This window comes from Aquarana catesbeiana, linkage group LG02, assembly GCF_042186555.1.
Source record: "Aquarana catesbeiana isolate 2022-GZ linkage group LG02, ASM4218655v1, whole genome shotgun sequence".
Classification (NCBI taxonomy): Eukaryota; Metazoa; Chordata; class Amphibia; order Anura; family Ranidae; genus Aquarana; species Aquarana catesbeiana.
In genome coordinates this window covers 36,945,473-36,968,278 of record NC_133325.1, presented here as the reverse complement: position 1 = coordinate 36,968,278, position 22,806 = coordinate 36,945,473, and the positions used below count along the sequence as shown (strand labels likewise).

At 46.0% G+C, this 22,806-nt stretch overlaps 2 protein-coding genes across 2 annotated transcripts; one reads left to right on the top strand and one right to left on the bottom strand.

Moving 5' to 3' along the window:
* Positions 1 to 10,856: 10,856 nt before the first annotated feature.
* On the bottom strand, positions 10,857 to 13,313 carry LOC141129726 (heat shock 70 kDa protein-like). Its single transcript, XM_073617818.1, has one exon. The coding sequence runs from the start codon at positions 13,018 to 13,020 to the stop codon at positions 11,089 to 11,091; it is 1,932 nt and encodes a 643-aa protein (XP_073473919.1). The 5' UTR covers positions 13,021 to 13,313; the 3' UTR covers positions 10,857 to 11,088.
* A 3,613-nt stretch (positions 13,314 to 16,926) lies between these two features.
* LOC141126517 (heat shock 70 kDa protein-like) lies at positions 16,927 to 17,562 on the top strand. Its single transcript, XM_073612454.1, has one exon. The coding sequence runs from the start codon at positions 16,927 to 16,929 to the stop codon at positions 17,560 to 17,562; it is 636 nt and encodes a 211-aa protein (XP_073468555.1).
* The last annotated feature ends 5,244 nt before the right edge of the window (positions 17,563 to 22,806 follow it).

Genomic DNA, 22,806 nt, shown 5'->3' with positions numbered 1-22,806 from the left:
TCTGCTTAGACTTTGTCATGTTACGGGACCTGCGATACAAACTCACCCCCGAGAGTGTGCAGTGAAGGTCTCACATCCCGATAATGTCTGCCTCTCCCGGCTTTTCACCGTGTTATTGGTTGCTAGGACCGCCGACGTCCTAAGCAACCAATGAATTACTTCATATTACTTTATTGCGCACCAGCCGCAAATCCCGGCTTCCAAGTGTTGATGTAAGAGCCGGGCAGGAGCTGGGAAGCACAGCCAATCAAACCACCATTACAGTCACACTGCACAGGTAAAGAACACTGATGTAAATGGGAAATTTGAGGTAGACACAAATATGCAGGGAGACTGATAGGCATAGAAAGGGCAAGGAAAAGGGGGCAGAGGTCTGATGGGGAAACATGGGAAGTTGGGGCTGTGATGGAGACACATTTGTGCGGGGGCTCTAATGGAGACACGTGTGGGGAACCTGATGGGGGTACATCTGTGGGGGACTTTGGGACAAATGTGTGGGGGGCCTTAATGGGAACACATGTGGGGGGGCCCTGACGGGGACACATGCAGGGGGCTCTGATGGGGACATGTGTGTGGGGGCCCCCATTGGAGACATGTGTGGGGGACCTGATAGGGACACGTGTGTTGGGGCTGTAATGGGGACATGTGTAGGCACCTTGAAGGGGACAGCTCTGTGTGGGGGCCCTGATGGGGATACGTGTGGTGGGACCCTGATGAGGACACATGTAGGGGGGGCCCTAATGGGAACCTGTGTGAGGGAAATCTGATGGAGACATGTGAGTTGGGCCCTGATGGGGACATGTGTGTGGGGGGGGGCACTGACTGATGGAGACAGATGTGTGGAGGGCCATCATAGGGGACACATGGGGGAGCCCTGATGGGGATCTGTTTGGGGTGACTCTGATGGGTTATGTGTGTGGGGGCCTTAATGGGGACACAAATGTAGGGGGCTCGGATGTAGACATCAATTTGCGGGAGACTCTGATAGGTTATGGAGATACAAATGTGCAGGGAGACCGATAGGGACAAAGATTTATGGGGAGACTCCGATGTGGACCAACTGTACTGCCTGCAAATTTCTATTCATTTCCACTGCTGTGGATTCATTTATGAATAACTGATTTTTATATTGATTTTTTTGGCTCGTGAATGTGTGTAAAATATACAATGTGGCCCTTGAAGTGAAACATTTGGAGACCCCTGATCTAGATGGATGAACCCCAGACCCCCATATCTGCCAGTTGGATGACCTATGTAAGGATATACAGTACAATCGCCTTTACATTCTACACCTATGAAGTGTGAGGTCTGATCTAACTGTATTTAAATTAAGCTGTTGGCAAATATATATTAGCAGGTAGTGCATCTTTATTGCTGTGCTTTTTCTCTGGACTTTTATTTCTAATTTGCACAAGTGGTCTAAGTTGTATCCATGTCTTTATGTACCTTGCTTTGTGCACTGGTCCATATCATTTGGTGGAGGGGGGATTATGGTGTGGGGTTGTTTTTCAGGGGCTGGGTTTGGTCCCTTAGTTCCAGTGAAGGGAACTCTTAAGGTATCAGCATACCAAGACATTTTGGACAATTTCTTGCTCCCAACTTTGTGGGAACAGTTTGGGGATGGCCCCTTCCTGTTCCAACATGACTGCCCACCAGTGCACAAAGCAAGGTCCATAAAGACATGGATGCAACCTAAACCTTGAGGCTAACCTTCCCAGAAGAGTTGAAGCTGTTATAGCTGCAAAGGGTGGACCAACTCAATATTGAACCCTACGGACTAAGATTGGGATGCCATTAAAGTTCATGTGTGTGTAAAGGCAGGTGTCCCAATACTTTTGGTAATATAGTGTATATTCACTGGCCACTTTATTAGGTACACCTGTTCAACTGCTTGGTAACACAAATTGCTAATCAGCCAATCACATGGCAGCAACTCAATGCATTTAGACATCTAGACATGGGTTTTATTTACTGAATGCAAATCCACTTTGCACTGCAAGTGCATTTGAAAGTGCAGTCGCTGTAGATCAGAGGGGGACATGCAAGGAAAAGAGATTTAAGTGGCTTTTTAATGTGGCATGGTTGTTGATGCCAGACAGGCTGGTCTGAGTATTTCAAAAACTGCTGATCTACGGGGATTTTCACACACAACCATCTCTCGGGTTTACAGAGAATGGTCCGAAAAAGAGAAAATATCCAGTGAGCGGCAGTTGTGTGGAGGAAAATACCTTGTTGATGTCAGAGGTCAGAGGAGAATGGGCAGACTAGTTGCAGATGATAGAAAGGCAACAGTAACTCAAGTAACCACTCGTTACATCCAAGGTATGCAGAATACCATCTCTAAACGTATAACACATCGAACATTGAAGCAGATGGGCAGTAGAAGACCACACTGCCCACGATGCATTAAGGTGAAAAAACATGAGGGTTTACAACCCCTTTAAACCAGCCATACATAGATTGAAATTTAGCCAGTCCAGAAGGGACCAGTCGAATTTCAACCCATGTATGGACAGGCTGGTTGTACAGAAGTCGACCTACTAATCGGCGTCTGTACAACCATCCTGTCGGGTTTTCCCGATCAGTCAGAGGCACTGGCTATAGTCAGAAGCTCTGATTAGTGTATTTTGATGGCTGGGAAGACCCCCCACCATCAGAAAACAATAGCTCAGTGGGAAGGATTCCCATCAGGGGGGTGTAGATGGGGAATTGGATCTTTTTTTTTTCATTGAATGCAGTGGTTGAACGAAAAAAAAAAAAAGATATATGAATGGGCTTCCTTACCCACTGTAAAAAAATGTAGCACTGGCTGGTGGCCCCTTTAAGCGATCCATAGCACATTCCTTTCTGACTGCATGGGTCTCTATAGTGTATAAAGCATGAATTCATTTTGTGTAGCACTGGTGCAAAAATAAAAGGAGTGCAATATGTTCTTTCTTTAAATGTTTTTATTTATTTATATTCAAAATGTCAATTAAATGCAAACTTTATCTTTTTTTTTTTTCCTTATTATTAGCAGGATAAAAACCCAGATTTGCACAAAGCACTACGGAAGCATGTCTCGCCTTGGTCACATGCTGGCCACGTCCCGTGAAGTTTATCTTTAGCAGGGAGCGTGTCTGGGCTCTTTCAAGCTGGCTTTCGAGGCACCGGTGTTGGGATGATAGATTCTCATGCCTTGAATGGAGATTTGGATGGATCTCTCCCTCTCCCTTTCTGTGGTAAATTATTTCAGTCCAGTAAGTAAAAGTAGTTGGAGGGTTTTGCAGCAGGGCAGGTGATGTTCTTATGGTGCTCCCCTCATACGGAGTTGTTTAGCCGCGGGCACTGAACACAGAAGCGCTGCGGTTAGGTTTTAATGGCTCTCATGCCAGAGTTGAGATCACCCAACTTTAAAAGACAAGTGGAGATTTCATCTCGAATGACACATCTGTACTTCCTTCTCTTCACCAGGTTCCCCAGCCGGTTGAAGTAATCTGCAATTTGCAATTTCAGAAGGTGCTTGCCATCTCCTTGCGCGCAACGCGTGAGAGACTGATATCGGTCATGCAGAAGTCCCATCATCTTCCTCCAGTCCATTGCGGGGCTGTTGGTGGTACAGGTGAAGATACTTGTAGTATTGGTAAAGAAATGTATGGACTTGCTTGGCGATTTCAAATGCAGCAACAGCCAACTTGGACTCGTTCAGATGCTCAATGTCAGGAAGCTGTGGTAGGTGATAGTCCTTGCTGGGCAGACAGGTGTTCTTAGGTCTAATGCTGTCATATAACAGGCGGAGCTCTCTACTGCTCTGTGGTGTCGTTGTGCAGTCATCGCGGCTCACACACGGACTGATCAGCAATGTTGAGCACACTACGAGGAGGATCCAAGAGGGGTGGAGTTTGTTCATATCTCGGTGTAATGTAGTAGCAGCTCATACTCAGCCTAAACACATCCATGTTAATAGTCCTTTTTAGTTCGGTGATAACCACGGAGAAGAAGGGATCCATACCCCAGAAGTTCCCGGTAAAGTTTTGCACCATCGGCGGCATCGCAGAGAGTTGAACTCGCAACCTCACACACTGTATCTTGCAGCTTTAACCATTGTGCTATGGAGGCTGGAGGGAGACGGGCCAAATCTGCTCAGAGTTCATCCACAGCAGATAAAACTGAACACTACAACTGCACTCCATTCACACCAAGGCCTGCACCCCTCTCCTTCAATGAAGGTAAAGGGGAACTCCAGACTTTTCTCCTGGGAGAGATTTTGTCACTGAATTTGGACACATTTTTTATCTTTCCTGCAAAAACATCTTTTACAATTTCGTTATTTTTGCTTTTTAATTTTTATGTATTTTTTTCATTTTTAAAAATTGTCATCAAGTTGTATCAGAAATATTATTTTAGTGCCATGATGAAGTCCAGCCCATGTGCCACATCTGGTCTGTAAGGCCCTTTTTTTGTGGCCCGCAGCCAATGTCCCCAGACTCACTTCAGGCACGGTCTCTGCTTAGACTTTGTCATGTTACGGGACCTGCGATACAAACTCACCCCCGAGAGTGTGCAGTGAAGGTCTCACATCCCGATAATGTCTGCCTCTCCCGGCTCTTCACTGTGTTATTGGTTGCTAGGACCGCCGACGTCCTAAGCAACCAATGAATTACTTCATATTACTTTATTGCGCACCAGCCGCAAATCCCGGCTTCCAAGTGTTGATGTAAGAGCCGGGCAGGAGCTGGGAAGCACAGCCAATCAAACCACCATTACAGTCACACTGCACAGGTAAAGAACACTGATGTAAATGGGAAATTTGAGGTAGACACAAATATGCAGGGAGACTGACAGGCATAGAAAGGGCAAGGAAAAGGGGGCAGAGGTCTGATGGGGAAACATGGGAAGTTGGGGCTGTGATGGAGACACATTTGTGCGGGGGCTCTAATGGAGACACGTGTGGGGAACCTGATGGGGGTACATCTGTGGGGGACTTTGGGACAAATGTGTGGGGGGCCTTAATGGGAACACATGTGGGGGGGCCCTGACGGGGACACATGCAGGGGGCTCTGATGGGGACACGTGTGTGGGGGCCCCCATTGGAGACATGTGTGGGGGACCTGATAGGGACACGTGTGTTGGGGCTGTAATGGGGACATGTGTAGGCACTTTGAAGGGGACAGCTGTGTGTGGGGGCCCTGATGGGGATACGTGTGGTGGGACCCTGATGAGGACACATGTAGGGGGGGCCCTAATGGGAACCTGTGTGAGGGAAATCTGATGGAGACATGTGAGTTGGGCCCTGATGGGGACATGTGTGTGGGGGGGGGCACTGACTGATGGAGACAGATGTGTGGAGGGCCATCATAGGGGACACATGGGGGAGCCCTGATGGGGACCTGTTTGGGGTGACTCTGATGGGTTATGTGTGTGGGGGCCTTAATGGGGACACAAATGTAGGGGGCTCGGATGTAGACATCAATTTGCGGGAGACTCTGATAGGTTATGGAGATACAAATGTGCAGGGAGACCGATAGGGACAAAGATTTATGGGGAGACTCCGATGTGGACCAACTGTACTGCCTGCAAATTTCTATTCATTTCCACTGCTGTGGATTCATTTATGAATAACTGATTTTTATATTGATTTTTTTGGCTCGTGAATGTGTGTAAAATATACAATGTGGCCCTTGAAGTGAAACATTTGGAGACCCCTGATCTAGATGGATGAACCCCAGACCCCCATATCTGCCAGTTGGATGACCTATGTAAGGATATACAGTACAATCGCCTTTACATTCTACACCTATGAAGTGTGAGGTCTGATCTAACTGTATTTAAATTAAGCTGTTGGCAAATATAAATTAGCAGGTAGTGCATCTTTATTGCTGTGCTTTTTCTCTGGACTTTTATTTCTAATTTGCACAAGTGGTCTAAGTTGTATCCATGTCTTTATGTACCTTGCTTTGTGCACTGGTCCATATCATTTGGTGGAGGGGGGATTATGGTGTGGGGTTGTTTTTCAGGGGCTGGGTTTGGCCCCTTAGTTCCAGTGAAGGGAACTCTTAAGGTGTCAGCATACCAAGACATTTTGGACAATTTCATGCTCCCAACTTTGTGGGAACAGTTTGGGGATGGCCCCTTCCTGTTCCAACATGACTGCTCACCAGTGCACAAAGCAAGGTCCATAAAGACATGGATGCAACCTAAACCTTGAGGCTAACCTTCCCAGAAGAGTTGAAGCTGTTATAAAGGGTGGACCAACTCAATATTGAACCCTACGGACTAAGATTGGGATGCCATTAAAGTTCATGTGTGTGTAAAGGCAGGTGTCCCAATACTTTTGGTAATATAGTGTATATTCACTGGTCACTTTATTAGGTACACCTGTTCAAGTGCTTGGTAACACAAATTGCTAATCAGCCAATCACATGGCAGCAACTCAATGCATTTAGACATCTAGACGTGGGGTTTATTTACTGGATGCAAATCCACTTTGCACTGCAAGTGCACTTGGTAGTGCAGTCGCTGTAGAGCCGAGGGGGACATGTAAGGAAAATAAAAAATAACGTTTTTGCTTGTACATGATTGGATGATAAAATCAGCAGAGCTTCCCCTGATTTCAGATCTTCCCCTCAGATTTACAGCGACTGCACTTCCAAGTGCACTTGTAGTGCAGAGTGGATTTGCCTTTAGTAAATAAACCCCATGGTGAAGATGATTTGCTGATGTTCAAACGGAGCATCAGAATGGGGAAGAAAAGAGATTTAAGTGACTTTGAACGTGTCATGGTTGTTGGTGCCAGACAGGCTGATCTGAGTATTTCAAAATCTGCTGATCTACTGGGATTTTCACACACAACCATCTCTCAGGTTTACAGAGAATGGTCCGAAAAAGAGAAAATATCCAGTGAGCGGCATTTGTGTGGAGGAAAATGCCTTGTTGATGTTAAAAGTCAGAGGAGAATGGGCAGACTGGTTCCAGATGATAGAAAGGCAACAGTAACTCAAATAACCTCTCGTTACATCCAAGGTATGTAGAATACCATCTCTGAATGCACCACACATTGAATCTTGAAGCAGATGGGCTACAGCAGCAGAAGACCACACCGGTTGCCACTCCTGTCAGCTAAGAACAGTAAACTGTGGCTACAATTCGCACAGGATCACCAAAATTGGACAATAGAAGATTGGAAAAACGTTGCCTGGTCTGATGAGTCTCAATTTCAGCTGTGACATTCAGATGGTGGGGTCAGAATTTGGTGTAAACAACATGAAATAATGGATCCCTCCTGTCTTGTATCAATGGTTCAGGCTGGTGGTGTAATGGTGGGGGGGATATTTTCTTAGCACACTTTTCTGCCCCTTAGTAATAATTGAGCATCATGTAAACCCCACGGCCTACCTGAGTATTGTTGCTGACCATGTCCATCCCTTTATGACTACAGTGTCCCCATCTTCTGATGGCTCCTTCCAGCAGGATAATGCACCATGTCACAAAGATCCAATCATCTCACCACTGGACAATGAGGTCCCTGTACTCCAATGGCCTCCATACTCACCACATCTCATACAATAGAGTACCTTTGGGATGTGGTGGAATGGGAGGTTCCCATCATGGATGTGCAGCCGACAAATCTGCAGCAACTGTGTGATGCTATCATGTCACTATGGAGCAAAATCTCTGAGGAATGTTTCCAACACTTTGTTGAATCTATGCCACCAAGAATGAAAGCAAAAGGGGTCCAACCCGGTACTAGCGAGGTGTACCTAATAAAGTGGCCGGTGAGTGTATATGGTATACAGTATCTCACAGAAGTAAGTACACCCCTCACATTTTTGTAAATATTTTATTCTATCTTTTCATGTGACAACAGTATATATAAAATAATATGCAAAGTGGTTGGAGCGAAGCTTCAGAATGGCAAAGATGTTTTTATTACAAGTTATGTGAGCAGATTGCAGTTCCTCTTTAAGTTAGCCATACATGGTTAGATTTTGGTTTAGATGTTTGCACACAATTCTGAAAAACCGTTGAGTCCACTAATGTCATTTAAGACTAGAGAGGAACGGGTCATTCCCCACACTGCAGATCACGATAATGACCCGGTCTTCAGGTGATTTGAGTACAAAAAGATAAAAAACATAGTTTGGGTTAGAGATGAGCTCAGTGGACTCCCAAGTTCAAATCTGTTCAAAACCCCTAAAATTTTTCCCCGACCGGCAACTTCAATGGATTCATACATTATATATTCATCAGATTATGGAGTTGTTGTGGATATACTATATATACTGCAGCAATGCTGGCAGCACTCATACGTCTATTTCCCAAAGACAACCTCTGGATATGACGCTGAGCACGTGACCTCAACATCTTTGGTGGACCATGGCGAGGCCTGTTCTGAGTGGAACCTGTCCTGTTATACCGCTGTATGGTCTTGGCCCCCGTGCTGCAGCTCAGTTTCAGGGTCTTGGCAATCTTCTTATAGCCTAGGCCATCTTTATGTAGAGCAAAAATTCTTTTTTTCAGATCCTCAGACGGTTCTTTGCCATGAGGTTCCATGTTGAACTTCCAGTGACCAGTATGAGAGAGTGAGAGAGATAACACCAAATTTAACACACCTGCTCCCCATTCACACCTGAGACCTTGTAACACTAACCAATCACATGACGCCGGGGAGGGAAAATGGCTAATTGGGCCCAATTTGGACATGTTCACTTAGGGGTGTACTCACTTTTGTTGCCAGCGGTTTAGACATTAATGGCTGTGTGTTGAGTTATTTTGAGGGGACAGCAAATTTACACTGTTATACAAGCTGTACACTCACTACTTTACATTGTAGCAAAGTGTCATTTCTTTCATCCCCCTCCCCTCCCTTCCTGGCAAACTCTCACGAGAGTGAGAGAGAGAGAGAGCTGTGCATGATGTCATAAGCCTAGGCTAATGACCAGACAAGAAACAGGAAGTGGGCTGTATAAGGGATTTACTGGCAGGAAAAAAATGTTTTACTATCCAAAGGTAAAACAACAACAAGAGCAGAAGATTTGATAGATGGAAAGATGAAAAAAATTACTGAAGTTCCGCCCTAAGGAAATTTTCAAAACCAATTTTATGACAGCTTTGTTGCCCTTTTAACCCCACTGAGCTCATCTAACTCCCCCTCCCCAAGTCTACTAAAGGCGGCCATAGATGGATCAAAATTTGGCCGGTTCAGTAGGGACCGGCCAAATTTTGATCCATGTGTGAGTAGGCTAGTTGTACAGAAGTCCATTTACCAATCAACTACTGAACAACCAGCCTGTCAGGTTTTTCTGAACAATCAGTGCTGCCGGCTCTAGCCTGCAATACTGATCGATGTGTTCTGACAGTGGAAGACTCTGCCATCAGAACACAATAACACCGAGGGAGAGATTCCTCCATCCACCATGAGTGTGTGGATGGGGGAATTGGGTCACTTTTTTTGTTCAACCCAGAGGCATACCTACAGGGGTCACAATTACCCCCCCCCCCCATGCTCCAGAGGGCTTGTGTGGCCCCCTATACACCTGGATAGGAGCGGCGGTGACATATAGAGCAATCAGAGCTAAATATCCGCGTCTCCTCCTCTCCCTCCTGCAGGCATTTAGCAGCTGCAGGAGAGAGGGCATCAGTTCCTCTATATGCTGCCACCCCTGTCGCCTCTCCTATCTAGTTTGTTAATGCCCCCCAAGCCTATGTCCTCTCTCCCAGCCACCCCCCCCATCCCCCACAGCTCTGCCAGGTTTCCCCCTCCCATATGCCGCCGGCTGTGGCGGGGGATGCTGTCAGGATGGAGAGCAGGGAGGGGGACAGGAAATGATAATTTACTGGCCCCCTCCTTCTCTGAATAATTAGTCAGTGATCGGTACCAATCTCTGACTCTGTCCATTCATAACTGAAACATAGTAAACTCTGTTTATTAAGTTTCAGTTTGTGAATCAATTTTTACAGCTGAGGCTGGAGATTGAGGGCTGTGTCCTCAACCTCCTTTCTCTGTCTCAAAGGTGAAACATCAGAGGTATGTGTAGACCCCTGATATCTCACCAAAGCCCTCCAACTGGGCGATAAAAAAATTGTAAAAAAAAAAATAAGAAAAAATAAATAAAATAAAAAATAACAAAAATAAAAAAAACTACTGACACCAGTGGTGGAACTACCAGGGTCATAAAGGTCGCACTTGCAACCGGGCCCTGGCGTTCCACCACTGGGCTCGGAGGGAAGGGCACCCAGCCGAGGGTCAGGGGGAGCCCTTCATGGTTTCTTGCACTGGGGCCCTGAAGGTTTTAGTTACCCCCCGGTTGAACAAAAAATAAACAATGGGAGGCAAAAAGGATAACAAAACTTTCAGAGAACTTTGCTGTGAAGTGTGTGAAATGCATATTTCTGCACAGACACCTCGAGACATGTTGGCTAGAGCTTGTTATTTTGTGAACACGATTTTCATTTTAGTATGGAAACCTTTCTCTGTACCCATCAATCTGGTCTTATCAGGACATAAAACAGCCAGAATCAGTAAAGATGTAGATGATGTTGAGCACAGATGCTGCAAACTATCTGCACAGAATGACCTACTCCTTGCATAGCCCAATGTACAAAAGGGGGGTTATTTACGAAAGGCAAATCCACTTTGCACTACAAGTACACTTGAAAGTGCAGTCACTATAGATCTGAGGGGGACATGCAAGGAAAATAAAAAAACAGCATTTTAGCTTGCACATATATTAGAAATATATTTAGATTTAACGTTAAAACAAAACACAAATAAATTAAAAAAGAAAAATATTTATTAGGAAAAATATCAATTACCATATGTACAACAAACATCAAAGTAGAAAAAAAAATTCCTAAAATAGTAAAATGTAGTTTGCTTGACGTGTTTGATGACCTGCAAAAAACACTGTACAATCTCCCTCATTATTCACTGTTTATGTCTTTTTAAAGTACTGTATTTAGTCCTTTTCTTCAGTGCTGTTCAGTCCAATATGATCACATGCAAGTCCTTATATTTTTAATGTTATACTGTCCTTACCCTAACTCTGCAATGATGACCATTCCGAAAATTCATATACAAGTCCCTCTGTAGTTAACACTGTGAAGTCTTTAATCCACCTCTTCAATGGTGGGTCCGGGGTTGCAGCCCTGTCTGGCCTGAGTACTGCAGCTGGCTCCTGTCATCCCTCCTCCTGCTGCCGCTTGGTACAATCTGGAGATGATAGGGTTACATACCCGCTCCAGCTCCTTCTGCTGGTGGAAATACTCCTCTTTCTCACCCAGCTGGTTCTTGTCCAGCCATGACAAGACCTCATTACACTTATCCACAATGGCCTTCTTATCTGATGCACTCATTTTGTCCTTGATATTGTCATTCTCCACTGTGCTCTTTAGATTGAAGACATAGGCCTCCAGAGAGTTCTTAGCAGCAACCTTCTCCCTCTGGACATCATCGTCCGCCTTGTACCTTTCTGCCTCCTGCACCATGTTCTCTATTTCCTCTTTGCTCAGCCTGCCCTTGTCATTGGTGATGGTGATTTTGTTCTGCTTTCCTGAGCTTTTGTCCACAGCAGACACATTGAGGATTCCGTTGGCATCAATGTCAAAGGTGACTTCAATTTGTGGCACTCCGCGTGGAGCTGGAGGAATGCCACTCAGTTCAAACTTGCCCAGGAGGTTGTTGTCCTTTGTCATTGCTCTCTCACCCTCGAAAACCTGGATGAGGACACCTGGCTGGTTGTCGGAGTAGGTGCTGAAGATCTGTGTCTGCTTGGTGGGGATGGTGGTGTTACATTTGATGAGTACAGTCATAACTCCTCCGGCTGTTTCTAGACCAAGAGAGAGCGGGGCCACATCCAGCAGGAGCAGATCCTGGACCTTCTCAGACTTGTCACCTGTTAGGATGGCAGCTTGTACAGCAGCTCCATAGGCGACAGCTTCATCAGGGTTAATGCTCTTGTTTAGCTCCTTCCCATTGAAGAAGTCTTGAAGGAGTTTCTGCACCTTGGGGATACGTGTAGAGCCTCCGACCAGAACAATGTCATGAATCTGAGATTTGTCCAGCTTGGCATCTCTCAGGGCCTTTTCAACAGGGTCAAGGGTTCCCCTGAAGAGGTCTGAACAGAGTTCCTCAAAACGAGCCCTGGTGATGGAAGTGTAGAAGTCAATGCCCTCATACAGAGAGTCAATCTCAATGCTGGCCTGAGTGCTGGAGGACAGGGTGCGCTTGGCTCTCTCACAGGCTGTTCTGAGCCTCCTCAGAGCTCTCTTATTCTGGCTGATGTCTTTCTTGTGCTTGCGCTTGAATTCCTCCACAAAGTGGTTCACCATCCGGTTGTCAAAGTCTTCTCCACCCAGATGTGTGTCACCTGCTGTAGCCTTCACCTCAAAGACCCCATCATCAATTGTGAGGATGGAGATGTCAAATGTGCCACCTCCCAGGTCAAAAATCAGGATGTTGCGTTCACCTCGGCTTCCTTTGTCCAAGCCATAAGCAATGGCAGCAGCTGTGGGCTCATTAATGATTCTCAGTACATTTAAACCAGCGATGACCCCGGCATCTTTAGTGGCTTGGCGCTGGGAGTCATTGAAATAGGCTGGCACGGTGACCACAGCATTTCTCACAGGATGACCCAGGTACGCCTCAGCTGTTTCCTTCATCTTCAACAAGACCATGGAAGAAATTTCCTCAGGTGCAAAGGTCTTCTCTTCTCCTTTGTATTCCACCTTTACTTTGGGCTTCCCACAGTCACTCACCACCTGGAATGGCCAGTGCTTCATGTCAGACTGCACCACAGGGTCATCAAACTTCCTGCCAATCAGTCTCTTGGCATCAAAGACCGTGTTCTGCGGGTTCATGGCCACCTGGTTCTTGGCAGCATCTCCGATCAGTCTCTCTGTGTCGGTGAAGGCCACATAGCTTGGGGTGGTGCGGTTGCCCTGGTCATTGGCGATGATCTCCACCTTGCCATGCTGAAAGACGCCAACGCAGGAATAGGTTGTGCCCAGATCAATGCCAATTGCAACGTCTTTGGGAGCCATCTTCTTGCTGGTGGATGTGTAGATCTCTATAGAATGTCTTCTCGGGGGTCAGTAGATGAAGTTGGTTCTCCTCTGCTGTGTCAGAAGATATGTCTTCTCTGTGCTGTATCAGGAACGGAGTTGTGTTCTCCTCTATGAGCTGAGCTCTGTCTTCTCTCTGGGAGTTTTACTATCTGCCTCTCTCTGTGCAGTTCAGCTCTATTTATACTCGCTGGCTCAGCTGTGAGAAAGTTCCTGACCAATCACGCACAGTCCTTAGGAAGCAGCTGGAACCTTCCAGACACTTCCTGGAAGCATTAGCCAATCAGCACTGACCTGAGACAAACGTCATCAACTTTAGATGATTCCTGAATGTACAGGAATGTTGGGGACAGATCTCTGCTGTCTGGACAGAGTTAACCCTTTCATGACTTGCAGGTCCCCGGTGGTTGGGATTAACCCTTTCCATTTATAACAGCTACCTAGTGGCTGAATACAATTAACCATTTCTTGACTAATTGCTCCCTGGTGGCCAGATAATATTAACACTCACATGACCAGCAGCTCCATTAAGCATAATACAGTTAACCTTTTCATGACTTGTGGTGGATAGACAGGATTAACCTGACTAACAGCTCTATGTTGGCTGCATATGATTAACCCTTTATGATCAGCATCTCCTTAGTGGCTGAACACGGGTCCACCAATTTATGACAAATGTCTCCTCAGTGGCTGGATAAGATTAACCCTTCCATGTCTATCAACTCCCTAGAGGCTGAATACCATTAACCCTTTCATGACTGATGTCCTTCCAGGTGGATTTTATTAACCCTTTCATGGCTAACCGCTCCCTAATGGCTGGATGTGATTAACCCTTTCATTTCCTGTGGGTCTGTGTTGGCTGGATAGGATTTACCTATTTATATGGAGATGTTTCCTGATGGCTGGGAACTTTTAACCCTATAATGTCTGGTGGCTTCCAATGTCTGTATATGTTTGACCCTTTCACGGCTAGCAGCAGCTCATTTCTGGATGTTCTTATTATCCTTGTCCACCCTGCTGGCAGCATTTAGGCACCCAGATATATCATCCCTTTCCTCACTATTGGCTTCCTCCCAATGTCTGTGTTTTTAACCATTTTATAAAGAAAGTTTCTTCTACCCTTCCTAATGTGCCAGCTGCAATGGCTCCCAATGGGCTGCAAAGTACCGTCTGCAAACCCACCAACATTCCAGCTGCTTTCCCCCACTAATGGAGTTCATTTCCCGTAGTGGTTACTAATTGTGAGGCCAGATTTAAAGTTCCTACAACCCTTCCAAACTATGTGCCATGCCCAAACATTACAAAAAAACATCCAATGCTGCCTGAAATCCCTCCTTCTCATATATCTTTACAGCCCTGTATGCAGATATCTATAAGCCCTGGTAAGAGCCTTTCTACAAGACAGCCCAGTATAGCATTTTATAAGTGCCTCCTGCTCTCCCAAGCTAAGTGCAGGCTCCCAGGCACCCAGCGATAATGTCTATAATGTCCATCAGTTGTACATGCATAAAACAAGGTTTTGGCCTTCAATTTGGATGTTTTTAGTCTGCAGTTTAGATTTGGTTTCTTCTATGGGAAAGGATTCTTCTGGATGGGGGAGGTCTGGCTAAACGGTAATGACATGATAGGGTTGGGGGGTTGTAGGTAGCACTGTGGTATGCAGGGATGTCTCGATGATGACACATAATTTATCAGGGCAGCAGTCACTTTTGAAGCACTAATCCTGGATATGAAAGTCAGCACAGGGCAGCACAGTGGACAGTGGTGTAGTGGTTAGCACTTTCACCTAGCAGCAAAAAAAAGGTTACTGTTTCGAATCCCGAACACAACACCATCTGCATGGAGTTTGCATGTTCTCCCTGTGCCTGTGTGGGTTTCCTCCTGGTACTCTGTTTTCCTCCCGCACTATAAATATATGCTGGTAGGTGAATCGGATACTGTCAAAAGTGTCCCTAGTATGTATGAATGTGTGTGTTAGGAACCTTAGATTGTAAGCTCCTTGAGGGCAGTGACTGATGTGAATGTTCAATGTATATATAAAGCTCTGCATAAACTGACGGCGCTATATAAGTACCTGAAATAAATAAATCAAATCTACTAGGTGTTATGATTCCCACTTTGGGGTGCAGGAGGATCCAAACATGTTTGCAGGCAGCACTGTGTGCTGTTAGGGAAGTGGGAGACGCTTTAGTAGTGGAAGGGTTAATATTGGGACTCCGTATTCATCAGGAAGGAAGAATTCACACAATTAAAGTCATTCAAGGGTTTGTAATTTCCCACTTGTAGTGATCCCAGTGATTGGGCTTATCATATCTAGTCACCTTCCAGTCTTGAAATGGTTAAACACCCATATACACCAGAAAAGTACCGCATAGGAAAGGGTGTAATATACAGATATAGGGGGTGGAGGGTTAATGTGTTACTTTGTATAAATAACATTGATTTGTAATTCATTCCATCCATGCATACACATGCACACTGCTCGGAGGGGACACAGTGTTCTTCCATGCTGAGTTCTGTCCATGATAATTTTATTATTTGCACAGTTATATAGAAAGACACAGCGGTGCTCTTCCACGTAACACCGGCATTCTGGAACCTTCGCTATACCACCCATTATTCTGGAACCTTAGTGATACCACCTGGCATTCTGGAACCTTCACGATACCACCCGGTATTCTGGAACCTTCGTGATACCACCCGGTGTTCTGGAACCTTCGTGATACCACCCGGCATTCTGGAACCTTCGCGATACCACCCGGTATTCTGGAACCTTCACGATACCACCCGGTATTCTGGAACCTTCGTGATACCACCCGCTGTTCTGGAACCTTCGTGATACCACCCGGCATTCTGGAACCTTCGCGATACCACCTGGCATTCTGGAACCTTCGCGATACCACCCGGTATTCTGGAACCTTCGTGATACCACCTGGCATTCTGGAACCTTCACGATACCACCCGATATTCGGGAACCTTCGTGAAGCTACCCAGCATTCTGGAACCTTCATGATACCACCCAGCATTCTGGAACCTTCGTGATACCACCTGGCATTCTGGAACCTTCACGATACCACCCGATATTCTGGAACCTTCGTGAAGCTACCCAGCATTCTGGAACCTTCACGATACCACCCGATATTCTGGAACCTTCGTGAAGCTACCCAGCATTCTGGAACCTTCATGATACCACCTGGTATTCTGGAACCTTCGTGATACCACCTGGCATTCTGGAACCTTCACGATACCACACGATATTCTGGAACCTTCATGAAGCTACCCAGCATTCTGGAACCTTCATGATACCACCCGATATTCTGGAACCTTCGTGATACCACCTGGCATTCTGGAACCTTCACGATACCACCCGATATTCTGCAACCTTCGTGAAGCTACCCAGCATTCTGGAACCTTCACGATACCACCCAGCATTCTGGAACCTTCATGATGCCTCCCGGCATTTTGAGATCACCATACCCAACTCTAATTGGTGAGAGCCTAAGGAGTCCCTGAATATTCCTGAATCATCTGAGTATGACGTTGTCTCAGGTCAGTGCTGATTGGCTGATGCATCCAGGAAGTCTCCGGAAGGTTCCAGCTGGTTCCCTGGGAGACAAAAAGCGTGTGCCTAGATTGTCCGTGATTGGTCAGGAACTTTCTCACAGCTGACCCAGCGAGTATAAATAGAGCTGAGCTGCACAGAGAGAGGCAGATAGTAAAACTCCCAGAGAGAAGACAGAGCTCAGCTCATAGAGGAGAATACAACTCCGTTCCTGATACAGCACAGAGAAGTCGTATCTTCTGACACAGCAAAGAAGAACCGGCTTCATCTACTGACCCCAGAGAAGACATTCTATAGCGATCTACCCATCCACCAGCAAGAAGATGGCTCCCAAAGACATTGCAATTGGCATTGATCTAGACACAACCTATTCCTGCGTTGGCGTCTTCCAGCATGGCAAGGTGGAGATCATCGCCAATGACCAGGGCAACCGCACCACCCCGAGCTATGTGGCCTTCACCAACACAGAGAGACTGATCGGAGATACAGCAAAGAACCAGGTGGCCATGAATCCGCAGAACGCGGTCTTTGATGCCAAGAGACTGATAGGCAGGAAGTTTGATGACCCCGTGGTGCAGTCTGATATGAAGCACTGGCCATTCCAGGTGGTGAGTGACTGTGGGAAGCCCAACGTGAAAGTGGAATACAAAGGAGAAGAGAAGACCTTTGCACCTGTGGAAATTTCCTCTATGGACTTGTTGAAGATGAAGGAAACAGCTGAGGTATACCAGGGTCATCCTGTGAGAAATGCTGTGATCACCGTGCCAGCCTATTTTAATGACTACCAGCTCCAAGCCACTAAAGATGCCGGGGTCATCGCTGGTTTAAATGTGCTGAGAATCATTAATGAGCCCACAGCTGCTGCCATTGCTTATGGCTTGGATAAAGGAAGCCGAGGTGAACGCAACGTCCTGATCTTTGACCTGGGAGGTGGCACAATACAGACCCCCCTACAGTAAAGACCCCCCCTACAGCACAGACACCCCCTCCTACAGTACAGACCCCCCCTACACTGCAGACCCCCCCTTTAGACCCATAATGTACCTCGGCTCAGGTGATCAGCGCGGGACATGCACAGTCAGCACGTGTAAACGTAACGGAGGAGGGGGAGGCGGCTTCACTCTGCTCGGCTGTGTGAGACAACCGACACTTATCAGAGCCGCGGCGCGGCTACGAGAGATGGGGATCGTTGCGGCTGGGTTCCGGGTGTGCCGACGGGTGTCACTCGGGTGCGGCTCGCAACCCCCCCCGCAAAGCCCGTATCTCCGTGTGTGTGTTAGCTGCCGCTGCCTGTCACCTTGTCTGTGCTCTGTGCCGCTGCTCAAAACTGCCTCTTCAGTCACGGAGGGGGGCGTGGCCTGACACCCCCCTAGTTTGTGGCACCCGGGGCGGCCCGCCCCCCACTTAGTATGCCACTGGGCCAGCCCACTAGCCCAGCAGCAAGCAGCAGTGCTCGGAGCCACCAGCCCACCGCTGCTGTGCCTGTGCTGAAGTGAAGAAAACTGCCAATTGGCACCCCCCTTGGCCTGCGCCCCTGGCGGGCGCCGGTCTCGCCAACCACTTGGTACGCCCCTGCCCCCATATCTACTATTGGGATGCCCCGTGTAAAGATGTACAACCCCCTTTGGATTTTTCACCTATGAAATGTAAAAGTCTGATCTGATTGGATTTTAATTGAGCGTTTGGTAAAATTACATTTAAATGTAGTTTGCAGTGATCAAACAACATATTTTTCCAATTTCTTTATGGGTTATGGAATTTGTATGATTTTACATGAGTTCTCATTGTTTTTGACTGTTTTCACAGTGAAGGTCAGCAGATGTTATTCCAATAATATAATAAATGATTATAGGAAGTGAGATTCATTTATAAAACACAATATATCCATTCTACCATTTTCCAACCTGGGAATGTCAGTGTTGCTCACTGGAAGACATTGGACACTGGGGACGTAATAGGTGCACCCTGCAAGACTTCCACTCAGCCTGGAGAGAGTACCAAGTACAGTACATCCTATCATATTCCCCCTACTAGACAGCCCACCCTCCTGAGTGCTCCTGTCTGTGTCATCTTTGGGCAGATTTCCTTTCATGTCCTATGCCTGTTGGCTCTACTTCCAAGGATAGGAAATGAGGGGAAATCTCCCCCAAAAAGAGCACATGAAGAAACTGAAAACGTTAAATTGTTCTAGTCCTTAAAGTGATTGTAAAGCTTTGTTTTTTGGGTTTTTTTTAAATAACAAACATGTCATACTTCCTCCCACTGTGCAGTTCGTTTTGCACAGAGTGGCCCCGATCCTCGACTTCTGGGGTCCCCCGGCGAAGCTGGTAGCTCCTCCCCGCATAGCTGGTAGCTCCTCCCCCTAGGAGAAGCAAACAAAAGGGTGAACCGCTCCAGGTGGTGTACTGAAGAAAACGCCCTCCTCAAAGTGGAAGCCAGGTGCAGGCTCAGCACGAGGATTATTGAAGAAATGGATTCTGGACAGCCGCACTCTGATAAAAGCATTGATTGTAATGAATAGTCAACGTTCATGTGACAACAGAAGCAGGACAAACAGTTGATGCGTTTCACAACATCATTGTTGTTTAGTGACTAAGCAACAATGATGTTGTTAAACGCGTCAGCTGTTTGTCCTGCTTCTGCTGTCACATGAACGTTGACTATTCATTACAATAAAGGCTTTTATCGGAGTGCGGCTGTCCAGAATCGGGGGGTAGATGGGGAATTGGATTTTTTTTTTCATTGAATCCACTGGTTCATGAATGGGCTTCCTTACCCACTGTCAAAAAATGTAGCACCGTCTGGTGGCCCCTTTAAATGATCCACAGCACATTCCTTTCTGGCTGCATGGGTCTCTATAGTGTATAAAGCATGAATTAATTTTGTGTAGCACTGGTGCAAAAATGAAAGGAGTACAATATGTTCTTTCTTTAAATGTCTATTTATATTCAAAATGTCAATTGAATGCAAACTTTATCTTTTTTTTTTCCTTATTATTAGCAGGATAAAAACCCAGATTTGCACAAAGCACTACGGAAGCATGTCTTGCCTTGGTCACATGCTGGCCACGTCCCCGTGAAGTTTATCTTTAGCAGGGAGCGTGTCTGGGCTCTTTCAAGCTGGCTTTCGAGGCACCGGTGTTGGGATGATAGATTCTCATGCCTTGAATGGAGATTTGGATGGATCTCTCCCTCTCCGTTTCTGTGGTAAATTATTTCAGTCCAGTAAGTAAAAGTAGTTGGAAGGTTTTGCATCAGGGAAGGTGATGTTCTTATGGTGCTCCCCTCATACGGAGTTGTTCAGCCGCGGGCACTGAACACAGAAGAGCTGCGGTTAGGTTTTAATTTCTCTCATGCGAGAGTTGAGATCACCCAACTTTAAAAGACAAGTGGAGATTTCATCTCGAATGACACATCTGTACTTCCTTCTCTTCACCAGGTTCCCCAGCCGGTTGAAGTAATCTGCAATTTGCAATTTCAGAAGGTGCTTGCCATCTCCTTGCGTGCAGCGTGTGAGAGACTGATATCGGTCATGCAGAAGTCCCATCATCTTCCTCCAGTCCTCCTGTTTATTGCGGGGCTGTTGGTGGTACAGGTGAAGATACTTGTGGTATTGGTGAAGAAATGTATGGACTTGCTTGGCGATTTCAAATGCAGCAACAGCCAACTTGGACTCGTTCAGATGCTGAATGTCAGGAAGCTGTGGTAGGTGATAGTCCTTGCTGGGCAGACAGGTGTTCTTAGGTCTAATGCTGTCATATAACAGGCGGGGCTCTCTACTGCTCTCTGGTGTTGTTGTGCAGTCATCACGGCTCACACACGGACTGATCAGCAATGTTGAGCACACTACGAGGAGGATCCAAGAGGGGCGGAGTTTGTTCATATCTCAGCGTAATGTAGTAGCAGCTCATACTCAGCCTAAACACATCCATGTTAATAGTCCTTTTTAGTTCGGTGATAACCACGGAGAAGAAGGGATCCATACCCCAGAAGTTCCCGGTAAAGTTTTGCACCATCGGCGGCATCGCAGAGAGTTGAACTCGCAACCTCACACACTGTAGCTTGCAGCTTAAACCATTGTGCTATGGAGGCTGGAGGGAGACGGGCCAAATCTGCTCAGAGTTCATCCACAGCAGATAAAACTGAACACTACAACTGCACTCCATTCACACCAAGGCCTGCACCCCTCTCCTTCAATGAAGGTAAAGGGGAACTCCAGACTTTTCTCCTGGGAGAGATTTTGTCACTGAATTTGGACACATTTTTTATCTTTCCTGCAAAAACATCTTTTACAATTTCATTATTTTTGCTTTTTAATTTTTATGTATTTTTTTAATTTTTAAAAATTGTCATCAAGTTGTAGCAGATATATTATTTTAGTGCCATGATGAAGTCCAGCCCATGTCCCACATCTGGTCTGTAAGGCCCTTTTTTTGTGGCCTGCAGCCAATGTCCCCAGACTCACTTCAGGCACGGTCTCTGTTTAGACTTTGTCAGGTTACGGGACCTGCGATACAAACTCACCCCCAGGAGTGTGCAGTGAAGGTCTCACATCCCGATAATGTCTGCCTCTCCCGGCTTTTCACCGTGTTATTGGTTGCTAGGACCGCTGACGTCCTAAGCAACCAATGAATTACTTCATATTACTTTATTGCGCACCAGCCGCAAATCCCGGCTTCCAAGTGTTGATGTAAGAGCCGGGCAGGAGCTGGGAAGCACAGCCAATCAAACCACCATTACAGTCACACTGCACAGGTAAAGAACACTGATGTAAATGGGAAATTTGAGGTAGACACAAATATGCAGGGAGACTGATAGGCATAGAAAGGGCAAGGAAAAGGGGGCAGAGGTCTGATGGGGAAACATGGGAAGTTGGGGCTGTGATGGAGACACATTTGTGCGGGGGCTCTAATGGGGACACGTGTGGGGGGCCTGATGGGGAAACATCTGTGGGGGACTTTGGGACAAATGTGTGGGGGGCCTTAATGGGGACACATGTGGGAGCCCTGATGGGGACCTGCTTGGGGTGACTGATGGGTTATGTGTGTGGGGGCCTTGATGGGGGCACAAATGTAGGGGGCTCGGATGTATACACCAATTTGCGGGAGACTCTGATAGGTTATGGAGATACAAATGTGCAGGGAGACTGATAGGGACAAAGATTTATGGGGAGGCTCTGATGTGGACCAACTGTACTGCCTGCAAATTTCTATTAAATTCCACTGCTGTGGATTCATTTATGAATAACTGATTTTTTGGCCTGTGAATGTGTGTAAAATATACAATGTGGCCCTTGAGGTGAAACATTTGGAGACCCCTGATCTAGATGGATGAACCCCAGACCCCCATATCTGCCAGTTGGATGACCTATGTAAGGATATACAGTACAATCGCCTTTACATTCTGCACCTATGAAGTGTGAGGTCTGATCTAACTGTATTTAAATTAAGCAGTTGGTAAATATAAATTAGCAGGTAGTGCATCTTTATTGCTGTGCTTTTTCTCTGGACTTTTATTATTATTTGCACAAGTGGTCTAAGTTGTATGATGATATATGAATTGGTAAATTGTTTTATGCACAGAAAGCACTTCCCATCACAGTCATATTCTGATCTTCATTACTGGAGATCTGCACTGTGGATTGGATTCTTATTTTTTGCACAATTATATGAATTGATAAGTTGCTATTTTGAACTTTTTTTTTTGTATGTAATTTTCTTTAGCACTTTTTGCACACTTATATGCTGAGATGTTATGTATATGAGTTATACTTTGTTGGTTATATGAGTTCTTAAATGGACAGACACCATATTTAATTTAAAAGGATAAGTGCACCTGTTTTTTTCTTTTTTGATCTATTTGTTAGGTTTGTATTCGGCCTCAACTGGTGAAGCTGCCAATATTGATCTGAACGCAGGTTTTATACAAAGCTCTGGGTTCTCCATATTGTATGCATAACATTTGTATGAAAACTTTTTTTTACATTTGAATTCATTCATTTTCTGTAGCACCTATGTAAAAAAAAAAAAGTACAATTTGTTATTTTTTAAATATCTTTATTTCCTTTCAAAATGCCATTTACAGTCTTAAGGTGTCAGCATACCAAGACATTTTGGACGATTTCATGCTCCCAACTTTGTGGGAACAGTTTGGGGATGGCCCCTTCCTGTTCCAACATGACTGCCCACCAGTGCACAAAGCAAG

What these genes read in the sequence shown, in the direction of transcription:
- LOC141126517 (XM_073612454.1), top strand. Translation starts at nt 16,927, where the DNA reads ATGGCTCCCAAAGACATTGCAATTGGCATTGATCTAGACACAACCTAT.
- LOC141129726 (XM_073617818.1), bottom strand. Translation starts at nt 13,020, where the DNA reads ATGGCTCCCAAAGACGTTGCAATTGGCATTGATCTGGGCACAACCTAT.